This window comes from Eschrichtius robustus, chromosome 16 (genome assembly GCF_028021215.1).
Source record: "Eschrichtius robustus isolate mEscRob2 chromosome 16, mEscRob2.pri, whole genome shotgun sequence".
NCBI lineage: Eukaryota > Metazoa > Chordata > Mammalia > Artiodactyla > Eschrichtiidae > Eschrichtius > Eschrichtius robustus.
This window is the reverse complement of record NC_090839.1, coordinates 22,580,696-22,600,684: the sequence shown is the minus strand read 5'-3', so window position 1 is coordinate 22,600,684 and position 19,989 is coordinate 22,580,696. Positions and strand designations below refer to the sequence as shown.

General features: G+C 57.9%; 1 protein-coding gene across 2 annotated transcripts in view; it reads left to right on the top strand.

Moving 5' to 3' along the window:
* SRC (SRC proto-oncogene, non-receptor tyrosine kinase) overlaps positions 1–19,392 on the top strand; it is a 55,235-nt gene extending 35,843 nt beyond the window's left edge. For both annotated transcript variants that reach the window (XM_068565510.1, XM_068565509.1), the window contains exons 5-14: positions 660–759; positions 8,260–8,358; positions 8,534–8,637; positions 10,534–10,683; positions 12,201–12,356; positions 14,442–14,621; positions 15,539–15,615; positions 16,360–16,513; positions 16,674–16,805; positions 17,114–19,392. In XM_068565510.1, the coding sequence (XP_068421611.1) occupies positions 660–759; positions 8,260–8,358; positions 8,534–8,637; positions 10,534–10,683; positions 12,201–12,356; positions 14,442–14,621; positions 15,539–15,615; positions 16,360–16,513; positions 16,674–16,805; positions 17,114–17,322 (1,361 nt within the window). In that variant the 3' untranslated portion in view covers positions 17,323–19,392. The remainder of the gene's footprint in view (positions 1–659; positions 760–8,259; positions 8,359–8,533; positions 8,638–10,533; positions 10,684–12,200; positions 12,357–14,441; positions 14,622–15,538; positions 15,616–16,359; positions 16,514–16,673; positions 16,806–17,113) is intronic.
* Positions 19,393–19,989: the final 597 nt, after the last annotated feature.

The window sequence follows — 19,989 nt, the reverse complement described above, 5'->3', positions numbered from 1 at the left end:
ACAGACAAAACCCCTGTGGGGGAGAGAAGCAAAGAGCAAGGTGTGTAAACCGTGCAGGGTGTTAGTGGGTGGTAACTGCTGTGAAAGAGCAAAACGGGCAGGGAGTAGTGTTGGTGGATGTGCGGCTGGAGGTTGTAACTTCAAATGGGGGGACAGAGGGCTTCGGAGGGGACAGTTACCTGCAGCCAAGATCTTCCCTGACACACAGAAGCATCCAGAGTCACATCTCCCCAGAAAAGAGCTGCGTCCCCAGGTGCAGTTTCCTTCATTCACTGCTTCATTCATCTAATGGTTGTTTCTTGAGCACGTACTATACACCAGGCTCTAGGAACAAAACAAAGATGTCTGTTATTGGGGACTTCTGGTGCTGTGGGGAAGACAGATAGCAAACAGAGAAGCCAACACGCAGCATCCCCTCAAGCCCAGTGGGCACACTCAGAGGTGGAGAGACGCACGTGCTTCCTACATGCCCTCACAAGCGTGCGGGACACACAGACACAGGGACATGCGTAGAGGCCCACCCCCAGTGAATGGGACCAGGCCTCTGGGCTGGAGGTGGGAGACCAACCCCAGCCCCGCCCAGGGTGCAAGGCTCTCTTGTCCACCTCTCCCCCCAGCCATGGCTCTGGCCGTTCTGACACTCCCCACCTTCTGTGCAGGCGGAGTGACCACCTTTGTGGCCCTCTATGACTATGAGTCGCGGACAGAGACTGACCTGTCTTTCAAGAAAGGGGAGCGGCTCCAGATTGTCAACAACACGTGAGTGCCCCCCTACCCCACTGCCCCTCAGGACCCCAGCCCTGGGCCTGGTCTTGGGACAGAGCCACTTCTGAGCGTCCCAGGGCCAGCTTGATGGGCAGCAGGCAGAGCTGGGTGTCCAGGCAGCTGAGGTGCAGGGAACCGTCCTGGGGCCTCTGGGGGTGATGAGGCAGGCGCCGGCGGTCGGGGGTCTGGGACGGCTCCAGGGACAGGGATCTGGGTGCAGTAACTGGACAGCAGAGGACAGCACTCCAGATCCCAGAACCCGCACGGGGGCGTGTGATCAGCGCAGGACTGGCCCGGCGACCCAGGACTACAAAAAGCAGGGCCTGTGGAGCTGGAGGCTGTGCCCACAGAGGTGCTGGAGAGCCTGGGCAACAAGTAGAGTCTCCAGCTGTAGAGGGAGGGCCCTCATTGGGAGGGTTGGGGGACCCATCCTGGGGACCCAGTGTGAGAGGGGTCAGGATAGGGCATGGGGATGAGATGGTGGGATAGGGTGTGGAGGGCAGGGCACCCTGGTGGGCATCTCTGCTTCACCTCTAGGGACTCCAGCCTTGGGGTGGGGCATCCTAGGGCCAAGTTGGCATATGGGGGGGATGGGGGCCCCTGGGAGCAGGGATAGTGAACTGGCGAGGGGTGGGTGAGGCTCTGGCCATGGGGTGGCGTCCTTCCCCTCCTCCCCACTCCCCTCCTTTCCTTGCCTAGAGTGCAGTGAGGTGGGGTGCAACACCTGTCATGGTGGGTGAGGGGTGCAGGCTTTGGGTCATGCGCCCAGGGGTGGTCACAGCTGGGGTGATCACACTGGGGGCGGAGCTGCCGACCGAGGGGTACAGCTCCACGCCTGCTGCATTCCTGCCTTCGGAGGGCCTGCGTCCCCTCTCCACCACCTCCCATCCCCCCAGCAGCCTCGGGGAACCCCCTCCCCATTCCTGGCCCGTGCTTGCTCCCTCCAGCTCTCTCTCAGCTTCTCCCTCTCTGCTTCTCTCTCGCTGGCCCTAGGAGGAAGGTGGATGTCAGGTGTGTACACACTCCGTGGGCGGCGGGCTGGGTAGGGGCGCTTCACTGGTGGGGGTGGGCTGCCGCCGGCATGTGCTTCATATGGTCTCTGGCTCCCTTGGTTGCACCCCTTCCGGCTTCCCCAGCTTCTGTCCTCACCCCCAATAGTGTGACCAGATCCCTACCTTAATCCCAGGCTGAGAATGGGGAGGGTCCTCCCGTCACGCCTGTCACTCCCCATCTCACCTCTTCCCCATCCACCTCATGCTAACTCATCCCCTCCCTGTTCAGCCCACACTGAGTGCCAGCTGCATGCAGGGTCCAGTGCTGGGCCCAGTGAGGCCTCGGTGGAGAAGGCCATGCCCTCCTGGAGCCAGAGTGTGGCCGGGATGCAGCCCCAGTCCAGGCCAAGTGGCAGGCAGAGGGCGGGGCCGGGGTCAGCTCAGGCCTTAGGGCACCTGCTGTGTGCCCCCCCTCTGATGGTGACCACAGGGGCTGGGAGTTTCAAGCAGGACCTTGAAGGAAGCACAGTGAAGTCGAGGGGATGGAGGGAGTGGTAGAAGGCAGTCCCCCTCACAGAAAGGCAGCTCGTGGGAGGGTGCAGGGCTGGAGGGGGCTGGTTGCCTTCAGGGCTGTGGAAGGGCGAGAAGGTTCTAGAGGGTAGAGTAGAATCGATCCATGAGCATCCTCGAAGGCCTGGCTAAGGAGGTTGGACGTCTCCACCGTCTCCAAGCATTTCTTGCTTCTTCATGCCTCCCTGCCCTTTGTGCATGTTGTTCTCTCTGCCTAAAGCGCCCTTTCTCCCATCTCTGCCTGGCAAACTCCTATTCATCCCTCAAGATCCAGTTTAGAACTGCCCCCTTTGTGAGGCAAAGGGGAAAAGAGGTAGCAGGCATTTTTACCCATGTCCTTGTATTTGCTCTGCTGCCATCCCACCAGGGCTGTAGTGATGGGGGAGGGGCCATCTCCATTTTGCAAATGAGGAAACTGAGGCTCAGAGATGTGAAGGCCTTTGTCTAAGGTCACACAGCTACCAAGTAGCAAAGCCAGGATTGGAACTTGGGCAGCAGCTCTCTCCCTTCCTTACGCTGCTCTCCTGGGGGGAGGGGGCTTTCCCAGCTCCCCCCACGCCCTTCTGTCCGAGTCCCAGTGCTGCTCCAGTTCTCTTATGGTTCCAGCTGTTTGTATCTCCCTCCCCCCAAACTGGGAACTCCTTGAGGGCTTTTCTTGGGCCTGCCACATTTCTGGGTCCCCCGTCACCTGTTGCTCAGCACACTGTGGGTGCCCGGGTGGTGCTTTTGCACGAGATGAGTGAACAGTCATAAAATAGCCACCGTCTCTTGTGCCTCGAGTGTGGGCCTGTTCCCGTGCAGAGCAGTTGCGTTGTTTTATTTATACAGCACCACAGCCCTGGGAAGTGGAAATGCTTACGGGCTCCATTTTACAGATGAGGAAACTGAGGCCCAGAGAGGTGAAGTGACTTGCTCAAGGTCACACAGCTAGTAGTGGCAGAGCTGGGAGGGGTAGGCATGACCCCGAGCCCTTGGAAGAGGAGCTCCGTGGAGGTGCAGAGGAGCCAGGAGGAGGGAAGGGCCCGAGCTGGGGAGGATGCCTCAGGCTAGAGGCTTTGAAGTACTGGAGGATCTCAACCAGCGACGATGGGAAGAGTGTCTCAGGGGGTCACAGCTTGAGCAAAGCTCTCAAAACTTTGATTCTGCCTCTTTCACTCAGAGTCAGAGGGCAGCCCTCACTTCTTCCTTTGTCCAGCCCCTTCCCTTCCTTCTTCCTGCCTTCCATGATGGGCTGGGGGCTGCCAGGAAGTGATGGAGTCCCATCCGTGGGAAGCCCTTGGGTGGCAGTGAGGCACCCCGATTGGAGGGTGGGGGAGGGTGGGAGTGGATGGGGAGCCCTTCCTCACATCACAAAGCTCAGCTGCTCCTCTGGGAGAGTTGGGGGCTGGCATTAGAGGAAGAGGAGGGATAATGGGATGGGGGGGAGAGGCTTAGTGGAAGATGGGCCACCCACATTTGAGGTGCTCATGTCTCATACCTCACCCAGGGACCACCCTGCATGTCCTTCCACTGTTATTGCTTAAGGTCTATTGTTGTGAACCCCCTGCTCCAATCCCCCTCCCTGTAGGAATGAGGGACTTTCTGAGTCTAGCCTGTGACTGGGCTGGGAGTCGGGGAGGGAGAGCTTAAGGCTGAGCCTGTCTGTTGGGGTTTGGCCAGGGCTGGCTGGGTTGGGGTCCTCACAGTAGCAGCCTGGAGCTCCCACTCCCTGGATCTCCATGCCAAACGGTTCTGCTCCTAGAATCCTGGGTACTGTGTGGCCTTGGGTCCGAGGAAGCCACTGGGGTCTGAGGTGTGACTGCCCTGAGCCCCTGCCCTGGTGTCTGAGTCTCCAGGAGTCAGAGCCCCTCTGGGTCTGACTCTGGGATGCTTCCTAAATTGCCCTTTCCTCCTACCCAGATTATTCCAGCAGCTTCTCTGGGGGAGAGCTCCAGCAGGCACTGACTTCTGCCCCCTTGCCCTGGGCACTCCAGTTCTACTCCCACCATGGGGTGAGGGACCCCTTCCTGCCCTCCTCACACAACTTGCCTTGGCCTCACCCTGATCTCTCCCCACCAACCATGGGTCCAGGCCTCAGGGCTCGGAAACTTGACTGCCTGGGCCGTACCCAGCTGCCCTGGCTTGCCTGTAATCCCCAAACGGCTTCTCTGGCCAGTCCCAACAGCCCAAATGAGTTAAATAGAAGGACCCAAACTGGCATAACGTCCCAGGTTCCAAAGCTGCCACACTCCCAATCCACACGCCAGCCTGAATTAGCCACAAGGATTAGGCTCCAAAAAGAGGATTCTGAGGCTCAGAGAGGTGAGGTCAGTAGCGTGAAGTCACACAGCTAGTGACAGCAGTTGGGATGTAAAATTGTAGCTCGGGGACTCCTGGTCCAGTGCTTTCTCCTCTTGCCACGTGTGGGAAGGTGAGGGGTCAGGCAGGGAATGTGTGATTCCCTTCCTTCTCTCTTCCTGCCTATTTGATAGGATCCAGGCCCCAGGGAAGGTGCCAGATGCAGTACATCTGCTCAACCTGTTAGGTTTACACCGCTGTTACTTCTGAGCCGGGTGCAGATAGGTATCCCCACAAGACTGGACTGATCTGGGAAGCTATGGGGCCCCTCACTGTGAGGGCAGTCGCCGATCCTTGGCTGAGACAGCTCACAGCCACCTGAGGCAGGTTTGAGCCTCCCAGACCATTGGCATGGGAAGATGGGGCTTGATATCTCCATTTCACAGATGGGCAAACTGAGGCTCAGATGATCATCACAGTAGTCAGCTTACCCAAAGCCTGGCTTGATGCTGACTGATTTACACACTTTGCCTGCATGGGAGATTTTGTGAATATTATCTCCTTTTTACAGATGAGGAAACTAAGACCCAAGGAGGATAGGGTACTTGCCCAAGGTCACACAGCAAATCCTTATCGGAGACTGGAACTGAGCTGCTTTGGTTTTTTAAAACATTTTGGAGAGTGGGGAGGAGTACCACAGAGTTGCAGATTTAATTGTTTTTCTTTTTTTAGCCAAATCAAGATACTATCAGCTCATGCACACTGAGCACCTACTATGTGCCAGGCCCTGTGCCGGTATTTTACATCCTCAGAGGGAGGCATGGGTATCCCCTTCCTGCAGATGAGGACCAAGGTCCTGCAGGGCCAAGGTAATGCAGCCTGCAAGTGGTGAGCTGGGCTGGCGCCAGGATGCTCTGATTCTGGCGCTCAGGCTCGGAGGTACCTCTCAAGCTGGGGCCAGGCTGAAGGTGGACCTTGGATCCTTAGTGAGACTGCAGTGCACCTCCATCCCTGCCCTTGAAATAAAACCCCCAAACTGGACTGCGAGCCCAGACTCACACATGGGCTGATGTTAGGCAGGTGGAGGCTCTGCTGGCAGAAGTCTGGGTAGTGTCAGCAGAGCTGAACCCTCACCCTTGCTTCTGGGGCCCTGCTTGGTTGGCCCCTGGGCACATGCTCCTGCCGGCCTTCCACTGTGAGTGGGTGGCTGGGGGCTTCCCAGAGGCCAGCCAGCTTGCACACTCTTGCTTTGTCAATCTGCCTCATTTTGTAGTCTCTGACCTAGACCTTGGCCCGGTTCTGCTGCCTCCTCCTCCATCTTCCCCTGGTTTTCCTGAGGGTGTCTGAGCCTCTGAGAGGCCTGGGGAGGGTGCAGGGGTCCAGGAGGCCTGCTGTGTCTGGCTGTGGGCACACAGGGGCCCTGGTTCTCACCCTTGCTCTGCTGTTGATTCGCTGTGTGGCTTTGGGCAAATCACCGCCCTTCTCTATGCCTTATTTTCCCCCTTGGTGAAATGAAGACTTGGGACTGGAAGATCTCAGCTCTTCCCTGTGATTTGAGTCCTTGCTGTGTAGCCTTGGGAAGTCTCTGCCCCACTCTGTGCCTCAGTTTCCCCAACTCTACAAAGAAAGTGCTGGGTTACTTCAGCCTGGGTGCTGTGTGTCCTTGGGCTGGTCCCTAGACATCTCTGTGCCATAGTTTCATCATCTGGGGGGCTGAGGCCTGCCTTCCTGCTTAGAAGGGTGGCCTTGAGGGTCAAATGGGACAGACAAGTGTGGATCCCTCACCCCATGTGGGTGCACACAGAGAGGCAGATGGAGGGCCTGGGCACCTTCAGGCTCTTTCCTTGAGGTGGGCCTCACCCTCTTACTCCAGGGCCCTCCCTCTCCCACAGAGACCCCCATGTGAGCTCGTGCCCCTGCCTGAGCATGCGTGCGGTGATCTCACAGCCAAGTCAGACCGCACAGCCCCAATCTCTCTCTCTTTGCCTCACTCCATCCAGAAGGGACCCACACTCTCTGGTTGAGCCTCAGCCCACCTGGCTGGGCCTCTGGCTCTGGGATGCTCACCTGTACTCACCTGCTGTCAGAGAGCTCCCCCAGCCCCACTCTCTCCCGGCCTCAACTTCTCCATCTTCAAAATGGGCTGAAGAATATGGGTCAGAGGCAGCTCAGAAAAACCAGGAGCCAGGGATCCAGGTTCAAGTCCAGACTGTGGCTGTGGGCAAGGGCCTTTCTCTGTTTGTGTCCCGGTGATGGGGAATGGGGGAGCACATCCTGCTTGCTGTGTGTCTTCTCAGGGTTGTGATGAGGTCAAAGGCAGCCTTGGATGGAGAAGCTCAGCAAGGTATCAAGCCCCACTGCACCCTGTAGGGAAGGCTTCCTTCTCATCTGGGAGTTAGGAACCTGGGCCTGGCTGCGTGACGTGACCTTGAGCAGAGGCCTTTGCTTCTCTAGCCTCAGTCTTCCCATCTGCACAGTGGGAATGGGAGGGGGCTGGACCCTATTTCCCAGGCAGCCCTTCCCATTGGCCTCTCCTCCCTCCCCATTGACCCTCTCCCTGTCCCCTTTGATTGCTTTGGATGCGAGGCCCTAGTGGCTGCCCCGCCTTGTCCCCCCTCCCCCGTCCCCAGCACCGCCTGGCGCTCCGCTCTCTCCCTCGCTCTTTCTGCCTCTCTCTCTCTCACCACCCCCATTTCTGCCTCTTCTTTCCTGTTGGGCTCTCGCTTTCTCCTCCCTCCTCTGTGTCTCTGGACCCCCGCTCCAGCCAGACCTGGTTCACATTCAGATGGCTGCAAAGGTACTTCTGCCCCCTCCCCACTCCCACCCAGACCCAGGGGACCCGCCCTGCCGGGGGCTTTTCCTGCCCATCACCCTGTCCCCATCACCTCCTCCTCCTCCTCCTCCTCCTCCTCCTCATGGGGCAATTAGTGTAGAAGGGCCCTGGGTACTGGGGCTCTGCCACCTCAGCTCCCTCTGACATGACTCGCTGTGTGACTTTGGGCAAGTCCCAGCCCCCTCTGGCCTCAGTTTCCCCCATAGATGGGTAGGCTGCAGGAGGAGGCCTGTAGTTTTCAGTCAAGGAGCCCTGTGGGTGTGACCCATGATCTGTGACAAAGGCAAGCATTGCTCTAGTTTGCAGGGTTGGCGCCTGGATTGTCACCAAGCCCCCAAAGAGCCACCCCTTGCCTCCACTCAGGTCTCACCAGCTCCCAGGCTTGGGTTTCCAAATCTCAGGACTTGGGGAGGCTTTGAAGGTCTGATTTGACATCCATCTCAGGAGGAATCTTCTCCTGTTACAAATTGCTTGCTCCCCAGAGACAGGGAGCTCCCTCCCTCAATTCCAAGGCGGCTCTTGGCATCTTGAGACTGCTTGGTCTATCTGAAGGAAAGCAGATCACTTCCTGTCCCAGGACTCTGACCCATGAATTCGGGCCTCGTCGTCTGAGTCAGCTTTGGCCAAGAGGCATCTGGGGTAGGGAGGGGAAGAGTCCCAGGTCACCTCGGCCTGGCAGCTGTGAGAGGCCTGATCTCACTGTTCCCTGCACCTCACTCAGCCTCAAGAGCCCCCAGCACAGCACCTATGAAGATTGCAGGCATCGGGGTCCATTGCTGATGGTTCCCTTCTCCTTTGCTCCCTCCCTCTCCCCCTGCTCAGAGAGGGAGACTGGTGGCTGGCCCACTCACTCAGCACGGGACAGACGGGCTACATCCCCAGCAATTACGTGGCGCCCTCCGACTCCATCCAGGCCGAGGAGTGAGTATCGACTCTGGCCTCCTGCTTGCTTACCATCGCTGCCAGTTCAGAGCTTCTCTCCTGGGCTAGAGTGGGAGGTCTGGCTGCCCAGGGCCCCAGCCACATCCCAGGAAGAGGCACTGTGGGTGGGCGGAAGCCTGGACCACCAGCACCATCCTCCTCCCTCCCACCCCAGGTGGTACTTTGGCAAGATCACCAGACGGGAGTCAGAGCGGTTACTGCTCAATGTGGAGAACCCAAGAGGGACTTTCCTAGTGCGAGAAAGCGAGACCACAAAAGGTATGAGTGCTTCTGCTGACCAGTGGGAACTGAGCCTTTTGTGGGTTATTTGAGCTGGGTATTGTGGAATGAATAGGAGTTTGGTATATGGAGTGGGGTGGGAAGAGCCCTCCAGCTAGAGAAAAAGAAAGGATCAAAGGCAGGGAGGTCCATTTGAGGAACACTGAGTCACTCTGGGGTGACCAGAGATGCAGCAAAAGATGATGCAACAGGTGCAGCAAAAGAGGCCAGCCTCTCTGGCCTCAGGTTCTTCAGGTGAGGAATGGGCACAGGTTGTCAGGGGGTCTGAGGGTCACAGAGCAAAAGGCTGTTCCCAGGGAGGGTGCTGATGCAATGGGCCCTTCTCCTTCCCCTTCTCCAGGGGCCTCAGGGGCTGGACTGGGTGCTGGGACCTGGCTTTGCCCTTCCCCCAACAGTCCTGGCCTCTCTTCCTCTCCTGTCCCTTCCCCCCACCAGAGAATGATCACCCCCTTTCTCTCCAGCCCCTCCGCACGTGGGTTGCAGACTCTCCATCACCATAGCTACGAAGCTCCTGCTTCCTGTGGGCCTGGGGCTCAGTGGGAGATGGGAAAGCAGAGCATCCGTGTCATGTGTGTGCATTTATGAGAGGTCATGTGGCTGTGCATGCCGTGTGTGGGTCCAGGCATGTGTGTGCACACGTGGGGGTGGAGTTGTCTGTGGGTTGCTGTGTGGGAGTGAATTTTTATGGGTTTGTTCTTGTGCCCAGGGGCCTAGGGAGTGTGGACCTGTGTGATCATGCAGCCACTGGACACAGGCAGGCCTGCGTGTGTGCACATGTGGTCAGGGCTTGGCCTTAGACTCAGGCCTGTGACTACTATATGCACACGGCCTGGCCATCTGTAGAAAGTCATGGTTGTCCAATGCAGGCTTTAGAGACCCAGGTACGGGTTCAAGTCCCAGCTCTGTGCCTGACTTGCTGGGTGACCTGAGGCTAGCTGCTTTCCCTCTCTGGGCCTCATTTTCCCTTCTTTACACTGGAGATTGTAACCCCCACCTGAGGATTGTCCAGAGGTTTTGTGGGCTGTGGGGACTGGGCTTCTGGTATGATGCCTGTGTGCTGCTTCCCGAGAAAGGCTTTCTCTGGCCGCTGGAGCCTCCTCCCCTACCCCTGGGGCTCAGCCTTGTCCCCTGATGCCACCCCAGGTATCTCTTAGGCTCAGGTTAACAGGCCTAGCCAGTCCTGTTGGGCAGAAGGAAACTTTTCCAGCCCAGAGCTCTTCCAGGCTCAAGGGAAACAGGGAGGGGGCCATTGGGATTGGCCCAGCTTAGCTTTGGCAGCCTTCAGGCCACACCCAGTACGTGATCTTCTGCCCAGGATCGCCCCAGCCTCAGCCAATCACTGGCTCCTGCCTGAGCCTGGAGTCTTCAGGAAGGGGCAGGGCCCGGACAGTGTGCCCGTGGGCAGACCCACAGAGGGGAGGCAGTTAGGCCAGGGACACACAGCCACTTGGGACCATTTCTGTTAGGCTCCCTGCCAACATTTATCGAGCACCTACTGTGTGCCAGGCCCTCTTATATGTAGTCTCATTGAATCTCCCCAGCAGCCCGGGAAGTAGCCCCATTGTGCAGCGGAGGAAACCGAGGCCCAGAGAGGGCTAGCCACTTGCTCGGGTCACAGAGCTGGGATGCACACCTGGGCTTCAGAGGTCTTGCTAGGGCCAAGGGTTCATGGAAAGGCTCTCCGGTCAGGTGCCCCTTTGTCATTTGGCTCTGCCCCAGTGGCCGCCCCAGAACTGGGTGCTCAGAGACAGGCTGGACCAGACCTGGCTCTGCCTGTGCCTCCCTTCCGTCCCGTGTTGGGTAGGTGTGCTCAGTGCCGTGGCCCGTGGGTGGGCCGGCATGGTGGTCACGGCTCCTCTTTGGGCTGCCCTGCAGGCGCCTACTGCCTCTCGGTGTCTGACTTCGACAACGCCAAGGGCCTCAACGTGAAGCACTACAAGATCCGCAAGCTGGACAGCGGCGGCTTCTACATCACCTCCCGCACCCAGTTCAACAGCCTGCAGCAGCTCGTGGCCTACTACTCCAGTGAGTGCCGGGCAGGCCTCCCGGGCGGCCAGCTGGGCGCAGGGGAGAGTAGGCCCTCGGAGAGCATGGGGGGGGGTCTCCGCCTACCCTATGAGCTGCAGACCCTGAGGAGGGGGGCTTTGGGGCCAAGAAGGGCCAGAACTTCTGTCACCCTGAGGATGCGGGCTCCCGTTCCCCTCCCCCCTTCTTCCTTTCCCCTTTCTCCCTCCTCCCACTCCCCTCCTCCCACCCCCTCTTTTTTCCTTCTCTCCTCCCTGTGCCCTCTCTTCCCTGTTTCCCCTCTTCTCTCCCCCCGCACCCTGCCCCTCTATCCTCTCTCCTCCTCCGCAGCTGCCTGGTGAGGAGGGGGCTGCCTGGAGGAGTGAGCCAGGAAGGAGGGGGCATAGGCCGGTGTCATTTGTCCCTGCAGCCTTAGGACCGGTTAGAACTGGTTACCGGGAGACAAGGAGGGGGCGGCTCTATCGATTGGATTGTAGCAGAGAGCGGGAGAGTGGCAGGCGGGGAGCTCACATGCGCAGGTCGTGAGCGCGGGCCAGGCCGAGTGTGCAGGAGTGTGGCCGACCCATCTGGATGTTCAGGGCTGCCCGGGTGGACTGAGGCGTCATGGCCTGGGTGCTCCCACGTGGACAGCTCTCTGTGGGTGTCTGGGCCTGTGGCATGTGGCTGTGGCCTGGGCGTGCAGGCGTGGCCTTTCCGGAGAGCGCCCGCTACTCCTCCTCTGTTGGCTAGGCCTCCCGACTCCCTCTAGGATCTGCCACCCCGCTCTGTCCCCTTGGCCACCACTGTAGGGTTCATTCTGAACCCCGTTCCCCCAGATCAAAACCCTCCAGGGGTTACCTTGGAATTTTAGGATAAAGACCCCCATGTGGCCTCCGAGGCCTTGGGTAGTCTAAACCTGGCTGGCCTCCCTGCCTTACCTGGGGCCCTCCTTCCCCCAGTCACTCTCCAGTAGCCCCCTGGCCTCCTTTCAGTTCCTCCAACCCAGGGGCTTATTTCTCCCTCAGGGCCTTTGCACATGCATGAGGCAGTGTGCCCTCTGCTTGGAGGGCTATTTTCCCGAGTCAACCACTCACCCTCCTGTGGAGCCAAGCTCAGGTGCCACTTCCTCTGGGAAGCCTCCCAGGATGCCACCCAGCCCACCTGCTATTGCATGCACAGCTCTCCTCTGTCACACTCATGGTCCTGGGAGGTGATTAAGGGAAGTTGGGTGTCATCCTGGACTGTGCACTCCCTGAGGGCAGGGTTCCACTGGGTCCCAGGCACCTGCCTAGGTAGCCCCCGCTTAAAGTCTGATGAATGAATAATGACTCAGGGAGCAGATGCATGAGGCAGTGTGGGCCTGTGTCGGGGACGGTTGTGTACACACAGGTATGCACGCCTGGCCTTGGCGGTGTCCTGTGCCTCCCCGAAGCCTGTGCGCATACAGTGTGTAAGTCTGCACACACACACGCCACGGGACACGGAGACCCCAGCACGGACGCCGGGCCTGAACTCCACCTCCCTGCCTCTGTCTTCAGAACACGCTGACGGCCTGTGCCACCGCCTCACCACTGTGTGCCCCACGTCCAAGCCACAGACTCAGGGCCTGGCCAAGGACGCCTGGGAGATCCCCCGGGAGTCGCTGCGGCTGGAGGTCAAGCTGGGCCAGGGCTGCTTCGGAGAGGTGTGGATGGGTAAGGCCTTGCCCCGGCCCCGCACACCCCACCATGTGCCCACCTGCGAACCAGGCAGATGTCTGTCCAAAGTGGCAGCTCAAGGCCCCATGAGTCCCCCAGCCTTCAGCTCCACGAGTCCCATCACCTCTGCTGAACAGTGGGCCCTACTTTCAACATGGAGCTCCCCCAGCGGTGGCTGACAGCAAGCTGGGGTGTAGACCGCCACACCTCCGCACACCGTGGTACCTGTTTACCCAGAACCACTCAGGGCTGGGCATCGTGACTCCCCAGTCACGTGCTGTGTGGCCTGGGCTGGGTGGCTTCACTCTGGAGGGCTATTTTCCCGAGTCAACCACTCACCCTCCTGCGGATCCAAGCTTAGGTGCCACTTCTTCTGGGAAGCCTTCCAGGATGCCACCCAGCCCACCTGCTATTGCATGAACAGCTCTCCTCTGTCACACTCGTGGACAGAGCCTCGATCTTCCCAACTGTAAAATGGGGCTGGTGATAATAGGACCCCCTAGTGGGGTTGAGAGAACGCTGGCCCCGTGTAGGTCCACACGTTAGCTTCAGCTGTGGGAAGAGAAGCCCCCGCTCACAGAAGGAGTACAGGGTCTGGCGTGTTCCAGGCCTGTTAACGATCTCCTGTCTAACTCTAGAGAGACAGCCAAACCGTCCTTGAAAACAAATGCCACGCAGCCCTGACAAAACCCAGGTCCCCTTCTGCTGATTGATTTCTGCTGACGCAGGAGTTGCGGAGGCAGCAGTGAGGCAGGCCTGGCTGTCGTGAGCCTGCGCGTCCAGCGGGGCTTGGGGGGTGGATGGCCGTGTGCTGTTTTCAAGGTGGTTTCATCTGAGCTGCAGTATTCACTTGGTGTCACCGCCACCACTTCCCTCCCTTCAGAGGAAGAGATGATGGAGGAGAGCAGAGGGGGTTCCTGGGTGGCAGCACTGCAGGGACAGAGGCCTGCAGGCTGGAGGTCAGGCCAAGTCAGGAAAGGGGAGGCTTTGAGCTGGGGAGAGGGGAGGGGGATGAGAAGCCAGCTTGCAGGCACAGGCACAAAAAGAGGACATGAGCAAAACCTGAAAAACCCATGGCGTCAGCCATTCCTGTGGCTGCAAAACTCATTCCTGGCTTGGGCGTGTGGTGAACAGTCAGTGCGGGAGGCTCCCGTTCCTCCCTGGATGATCCAGGTAGACTCACGAAGTGCCTGGTACGCATGCCCGAGGGCCTGTGCCGGGAAGGCCACAGACGGGGGCCCGAGCCCCAACTCGCACCTGGAGGCCCAGAGATGGGCAGGAATGGGCCCAAGGCGCCTCAGGCCCGGCTGGGACAAAACTCAGATTAAACACACTGGTTTAGAACACAGCTTCCCCCGAGGCCTCACAATTTAAAAACCAGATAATAATAAGATGACAGCTGCAGCTATTAACTGTGTCCTTACACTGGGCTTGGCCCAGTGGCTAAAATCTCATTTAATCCTCAAACAGCCCACAGGTGGATACTATAGCCTCCCCATTTTCCGGATGAGAAAATCGAGGCTCAGAGAGGGGAACTGACTCACCTATGGTCTCACTGCTGGGAGGAGGCAGAGGTGGGAGCCAAACTCCTGCCAGACTGACCTCCGAGCCCTTCTACTTAGTGTGATGCCTTACTGTTTGGGGAGTGTGGCTTGAGACAAGCTCTTGTTCTGGTGGCCTTGTTCTGAGGCCGGCTCTGCCTCACCCCCCATCCCCACGAGTGCATGCTCCATCTGCTAACACCTGGGCCACCCAGAAGGAACATGACTACCCAGGAGAGGGCAGTTGAGTTGGAACCATGGTCCCCCAACTCTCAGATGAGTGTGCTGCTTTGGGGGACATTTCTAATAATCAGCGTCCGAACAACAGCTCTTGTTTCTTGAGCGTGCCCTGTGTGAGGAGCGTCCTGCCCATTTGCAGATGGGGACACTGAGGTCCAGAAAGGGGCTGGGCCTTGGCTGGGCTTGTCACGTGGCCTGGGAGGCCAGAGCTGAAATTGGTACCCGGGCAGGCAGATCCTGGTCCCTGTGGGGTGGGAATGGGGGTCCTCCACTGAGGCAGCCTGCACCCCTTACCACGCAGGGACCTGGAATGGCACCACCAGGGTGGCCATCAAAACTCTGAAGCCTGGCACGATGTCTCCGGAGGCCTTCCTTCAGGAGGCCCAGGTCATGAAGAAACTGAGGCATGAGAAGCTGGTGCAGCTGTACGCGGTGGTGTCTGAGGAGCCCATCTACATCGTCACGGAGTACATGAGCAAGGGTGAGGCCTGCGTGATGGCGCGGACACGTGGGTGGCCCCTGGCTGGGGTCCTCACAAAAAGGCAGGTGGGATGTGCTTCACCTCCCACCACATCTAGAGCATACGCCTTTAAAGGTGGAATGAATGGAAAGAATCAACTTCCCATGTCAATGGAAAGTTAAACCAAAGGTTGCCTTTCTCCGTTCATTTTGTTTTTAATGATTTCCCACAATGCATCTGTCCCCCCGTTTGCTGGTTTTGTAAAGCCATTTGCCATTCTGGGGCTGGAAGGAGAACTCCCTGAATCCTCCAAGCTGAGCCACATCTGGGTCAAGTTCCTGGCTTGACTTTTACTTAGTTTTGAAATTAATTATTTTTCAAAATTCCACTTTTGGGAGGTATAATTTACATGTGATAAAATACACCCATTTTAAGTGTCCAGTTCGGTGAGTTTTAACAAATGGATATGCTGTGTATCTCTTACCACAATCGAGTTATAGATCGCCGTCACCCCAGAAAGCACCCTTGTACCCTTTTGCATATAGTACTCTCCAGCCCCAAACCCACACAGCCACTGATGTGCTTTCTGTCTTCATAGAGTTGTTTCTTCTAGAATTTCGTGTAGGTAAATCTTTTACATCCGAGGGTTTTCCTTCTTGTTGTGTGTATCAGTAGTTTGTCCCTTTTTGTTGCTGAGTAGTATTCCGTAGTATAGCTGTACCACAGTTCTGTTTGCCTAGAGGCGGACATTTGGTCGTTTCCCATCCTGCTTGCCTTCTGAGTGACAAACACAGAATTTATTCAGAGATGGGTTTGCACAAAATCTGCTGTGTGGTTAAAGTGAGGCCGGCCTGCCCCGGTGGACAAGATCTGGGAATCACTGCTTCCTGGCTCAGGGAGGACAGGGCGGGGGCTAGAGCTGCTTTCTTTCTCTCCAGGGAGTTTGCTGGACTTTCTCAAGGGGGAGACGGGCAAGTACCTGCGGCTGCCTCAGCTGGTGGACATGGCTGCTCAGGTGAGTCAGCCCCTCCCTGCTCCCACACGTGGCCTTGAGTTCTCTGACCCACCTGGCTCAGCCATGTCTGGCCTCTTGAGTGCCCCCTCCAAGGAACTTGTCTTGATTGCCCCACACTCACTGATCTCATCCCATGTATTACTGGGACCACTTACAGGTGCTGTGAGTGGTGGTTCGGGCAGAGGAAAGAGCCCCTACCTGGGCATCAGGAGTCACTGACTTGCTATGGGACGTCAGACCTCAGTTTTCTTCTCTGTCAATGTCAGTCACTCATCAAACATGTATTAGTACTTGCTTGCTGTAGGCGGTGCTCAACAACTACTTTTTAATTTAATCCTTAATACAATCAGGCGGTAGAGATGGCTAATATTCCATTTGACAGATGAGAAAACTGAGGCTCAGGGAGGGGACTTGGGACAACAGGCAGGACCTGACACTCATCTGTGTCTCTGGGAGCATCTGGGGCCTCTTTTGCTTGGTCACCCCACTTGCCTGGCTGCATCTTGTCTTGTGCCTCCCCTTTGCCCTTTGCCCTATGCTACCTCCTCCTGCTGGGCACTGGTCCTGCTTTTTGTGCCAACAGTATTTATTGTAAATTGACTTCATTGCCTGAAGAACTGGGAAGGGTGGGGCATTTGGTTGGCTATCCACTCCTGGGGAGAACACCACCCCTGGGCATGTGCCCTGTGATCTGGGAAGGGCAAGGGGTGGCCCCTGAACCAGGCTCCTGGGTTCTGCCTACAGATCGCTTCAGGCATGGCGTACGTGGAGCGGATGAACTATGTCCACCGAGACCTCCGTGCTGCCAACATCCTGGTTGGAGAGAGCCTCGTGTGCAAAGTGGCTGACTTTGGGCTGGCTCGGCTCATCGAAGACAATGAGTACACAGCCCGGCAAGGTGGGCAGGCTCCCGGCAGATGCCGTGTGGCCGTGGGGAGTCACACCCCTTCTCTGAGCCTCGGTTTCCTCCTCTGTCAAGTGGGGATGAGAATGGTGCCTATCTGGCAGAGCGGTCATGATGTTCTCCTGAGCTCCCCCGACCCTTCTTGGTCCTGCAGGTGCCAAATTCCCCATCAAGTGGACGGCTCCAGAAGCTGCCCTCTATGGCCGGTTCACCATCAAGTCAGATGTGTGGTCCTTTGGGATCCTGCTGACAGAGCTCACGACAAAGGGACGGGTGCCCTACCCCGGTAAGAGGGCTCCCCACAGCCCATTTTTGGTCCTTCTGCCCCTGCCCTGGTGACCCCTCTGCTCAGGTGACCTTGGGCAAGTCAAACCCCGTCCAGGGCCTCAGTTTCCCCATCTGTATAACAAAGAGGTTGACCATCTGATCTTAGGCTCTGTCTTTGGTCAGGGCTCCCAGCCTTGCGGAGGGCCTTACCCACGGTCACAGCCACCCTCTCCTAGGCAGGAAGCCCTCTTCGTTATCCCCATCAACTTCCCTCTGCCCCACTTTCCTCAGCGGAGCCAGCCACCTCATGCTTCCCTCTGCCCACAGGGATGGTGAACCGCGAGGTGCTGGACCAGGTGGAGAGGGGCTACCGGATGCCCTGCCCGCCCGAGTGTCCCGAGTCTCTGCATGACCTCATGTGCCAGTGCTGGCGGAAGGACCCAGAGGAACGGCCCACCTTCGAGTACCTGCAGGCCTTCCTGGAGGACTACTTCACATCCACCGAGCCCCAGTACCAGCCCGGAGAGAACCTATAGGGCGTGGGCTACAGGGCCAGACTGCCTTCTTGGCTTGGATCCTGAGCTGGGTGGCCCCTGACGTGGGGTCTTGCCTGCCTCTGCCTGCCCGCCTCCCCCCCGTTGATCCTCTCTGTGGGGCTGAATTGCCAGTGACGAGGCCCCTCCCTCTTTTGTGGCATGGAAGGGCTCGGGGCCTGGGGCCGCCCTGGGGGCGGGGTCCAAGGCTGGCACAGTGACTGTGCCCCGGCCCCTGGCCAGCCGCACGCCTCCTCCCTGCGTTCCCTCCTGGAGCTCTGCGCGTCTCAGCAGGAGGAACTGGGAAGAAGGGCTGGGCTGAGGGCACCCTTTTCTTAGCCTCAACCTACTGCACGCACTGGCCCTTTCCCACTTCCACGCCACCCCAGGTCTGTCTGCGGAGCTAGCCAAAGAGCCTTTCCAAAGAGGAGTGATGGGCCACTGGCCCTCGGCCTGCCTGCCACCCTGCCCCTTGCCATCCATTTCTGAAATGCCTGTTGGTGGAGGCTGCTGGGTCCAGCCCCCTCTGCTGTGGCTCCCAGGCTGGTGAGGCCTAACTTGACTTGATGCTGGTGGGTGGGGTGGACACCCCCCTCAAACCCTGCCCTTCTTAGACCTGAGGGATCCTTAGAGATCTTCAGTTTCTTGTCCCCATACTACCCATGGGGAAACTGAGTCCAGAGAGGGGATGTGACTTGCCCAAGGCCACAGAGCAGTTCAGGGTTGAGACGGGATTGGAACGTGGTGCTCCCTCTGTCTTCCTCAGGAACCAACAAGATTGTCTTCGGAGGCATTGTGGACAGACCGGGGCAGCCCAGGGGACAAGGGGCCTAAGGATGGTTAGAGATAGCAGAGAGAGTCCTGCTGCCACTGCTTGCTCAGTGGGCTATTGTGGGGGAGAGAGTGGAGGTAGATGTGGGGCTGAGCTAGAAATGAAAGGTACAAGGGTAGGGAGGCAGGTTTCAATCAGAAGGTGGGTGGTTTTTGACCTTTGGAGCTAGCCAATCATGAAAGGGAGTGAGCTCACAGGCTCTGGAGGCAATCAAGCAGAAATAGAAGATCCAAGTGATTGGGAGGCCCTGGCCTCAGGAAGGAACCCGAGGTCCTCCTTCCCCCAGTTTTTCCTGTGTCATTTCAATGCCCGGCCCCTCCTCTTCTCCCAAGTTGGCACCCTTAACTCACAAGTACGGAAAGGAGTGCCTAGGCTGGGGTGAGGTGAGAGGACTGGGGTGTCTATTGCCACACACCAGGACTGTCTGTGTGCCCTCGGGCAGCCCCTGCTTCCTTCTCTGGGCTGCAGTGTCTGCCTCCATATGTGGCCATGGCCTCTGCAACTGCTCCACTCCTGTCCAGACCCTGTGGCCTGGCATCACGTGGTGAGCTCAGCCCATGGCATCAGGAGACCGTGTTTTGGCCCTTGGGCTATGTGGTGGCTTCTCCCTGGACCTCAGTGTGTCCTTCTTAAATGGGGCAGCCAACAGTTTGTAGGCATCTTCCCAAGGGCCCCTGTGTGCGTGTATGTGTGTGTGTATGTGTGCGTGTGCACGTGTATGTTCCTCCATGTGTGTCCATATTTAACATGTAAAAACACCCCCTGCTCTGTCCCCCAGACCTGTTGTACATTTCACCCACAGCCCCCCATCATAGCAATAACGTTCCTGCTGCCAGGGGTTCTCGAGCCAGCCAGGCCCTGCCAGTGGGGAGGGAGGCCAAGTGGTGCCTGCCTATGAAATTTCAACTTTTCCTTTCATACATGTTTATTACCCAAGTCTTCTCCTGTCCTGTCTCCGTCCCAGTCGAATCTGGACTCACTTACCCCAGCGCGCTCCCAAATCCCCTTCTGACTGCCCAGTGTCCTTTGTATAAGGTGTCCTAATACTGTCTTTTTTTTTTTTTTTAAACAAACAGTGTTTTGTAGATTTCAGACGACTATGCAGAGGCCTAGGGGACCCCCGGCTCTGGGCAGGGCCTGGGGTTCCTGCGTTCCATGGCCGAGGCCTGTGGGGGGAGGGGGGATTTGGAATTGGTTGTAAATACTTTGCATATTGTCTGATTAAACACAAACAGACCTCAGAGTTTGGTCAGCGGTTTCTTGAGTATCTATTGTGTGCTGGAGAGTGAGAGGGGGTGGGATGTGAGGACAGACCGTGTCAGAGGGGCCTTTGTGCAGGCAGCATTGGTGGCTGGAGGGCTTGAGGCCAGGGAGGGACTAATCAGATTGGAGATCTCTGGAATGCGGCTGTGTGTGCACATCCATCCCTGAGTTTGGGGAGTGACTGTGCCTGGCAGTAACCTTGCTTGTGTCTGAGATGCACCAGGCGAAGCCCAGGGCTTGTGAGCAGGAAGTGTGAGCAGTTGAAGACTCTTTGCCCTGGGTGGATGGTGGCAGTTGACACTCTGGGGGCCCCGCAGGGCTGTCAGGCCCTTGTGGAGTTGTGGACATCCTCACAGGGAGATGCGGCTGTGTGCCGGCTGTGTGTTTCCCAGGAGTGCTGGGCTGGGTGGGTGGGGTGGTGGTGAGACTGGGTTAGCAAAAGCCCTGGGCACTCTGGAGAAAAATCCAAAGACCCTTCCTCTCCTCCCTTCTCCCCTCCACCAAGGCACACAATCTGGGAAGTTCATTTGCAGCAGTCTATAGGAAGAAATTTATTTTATATCAGATCACACACC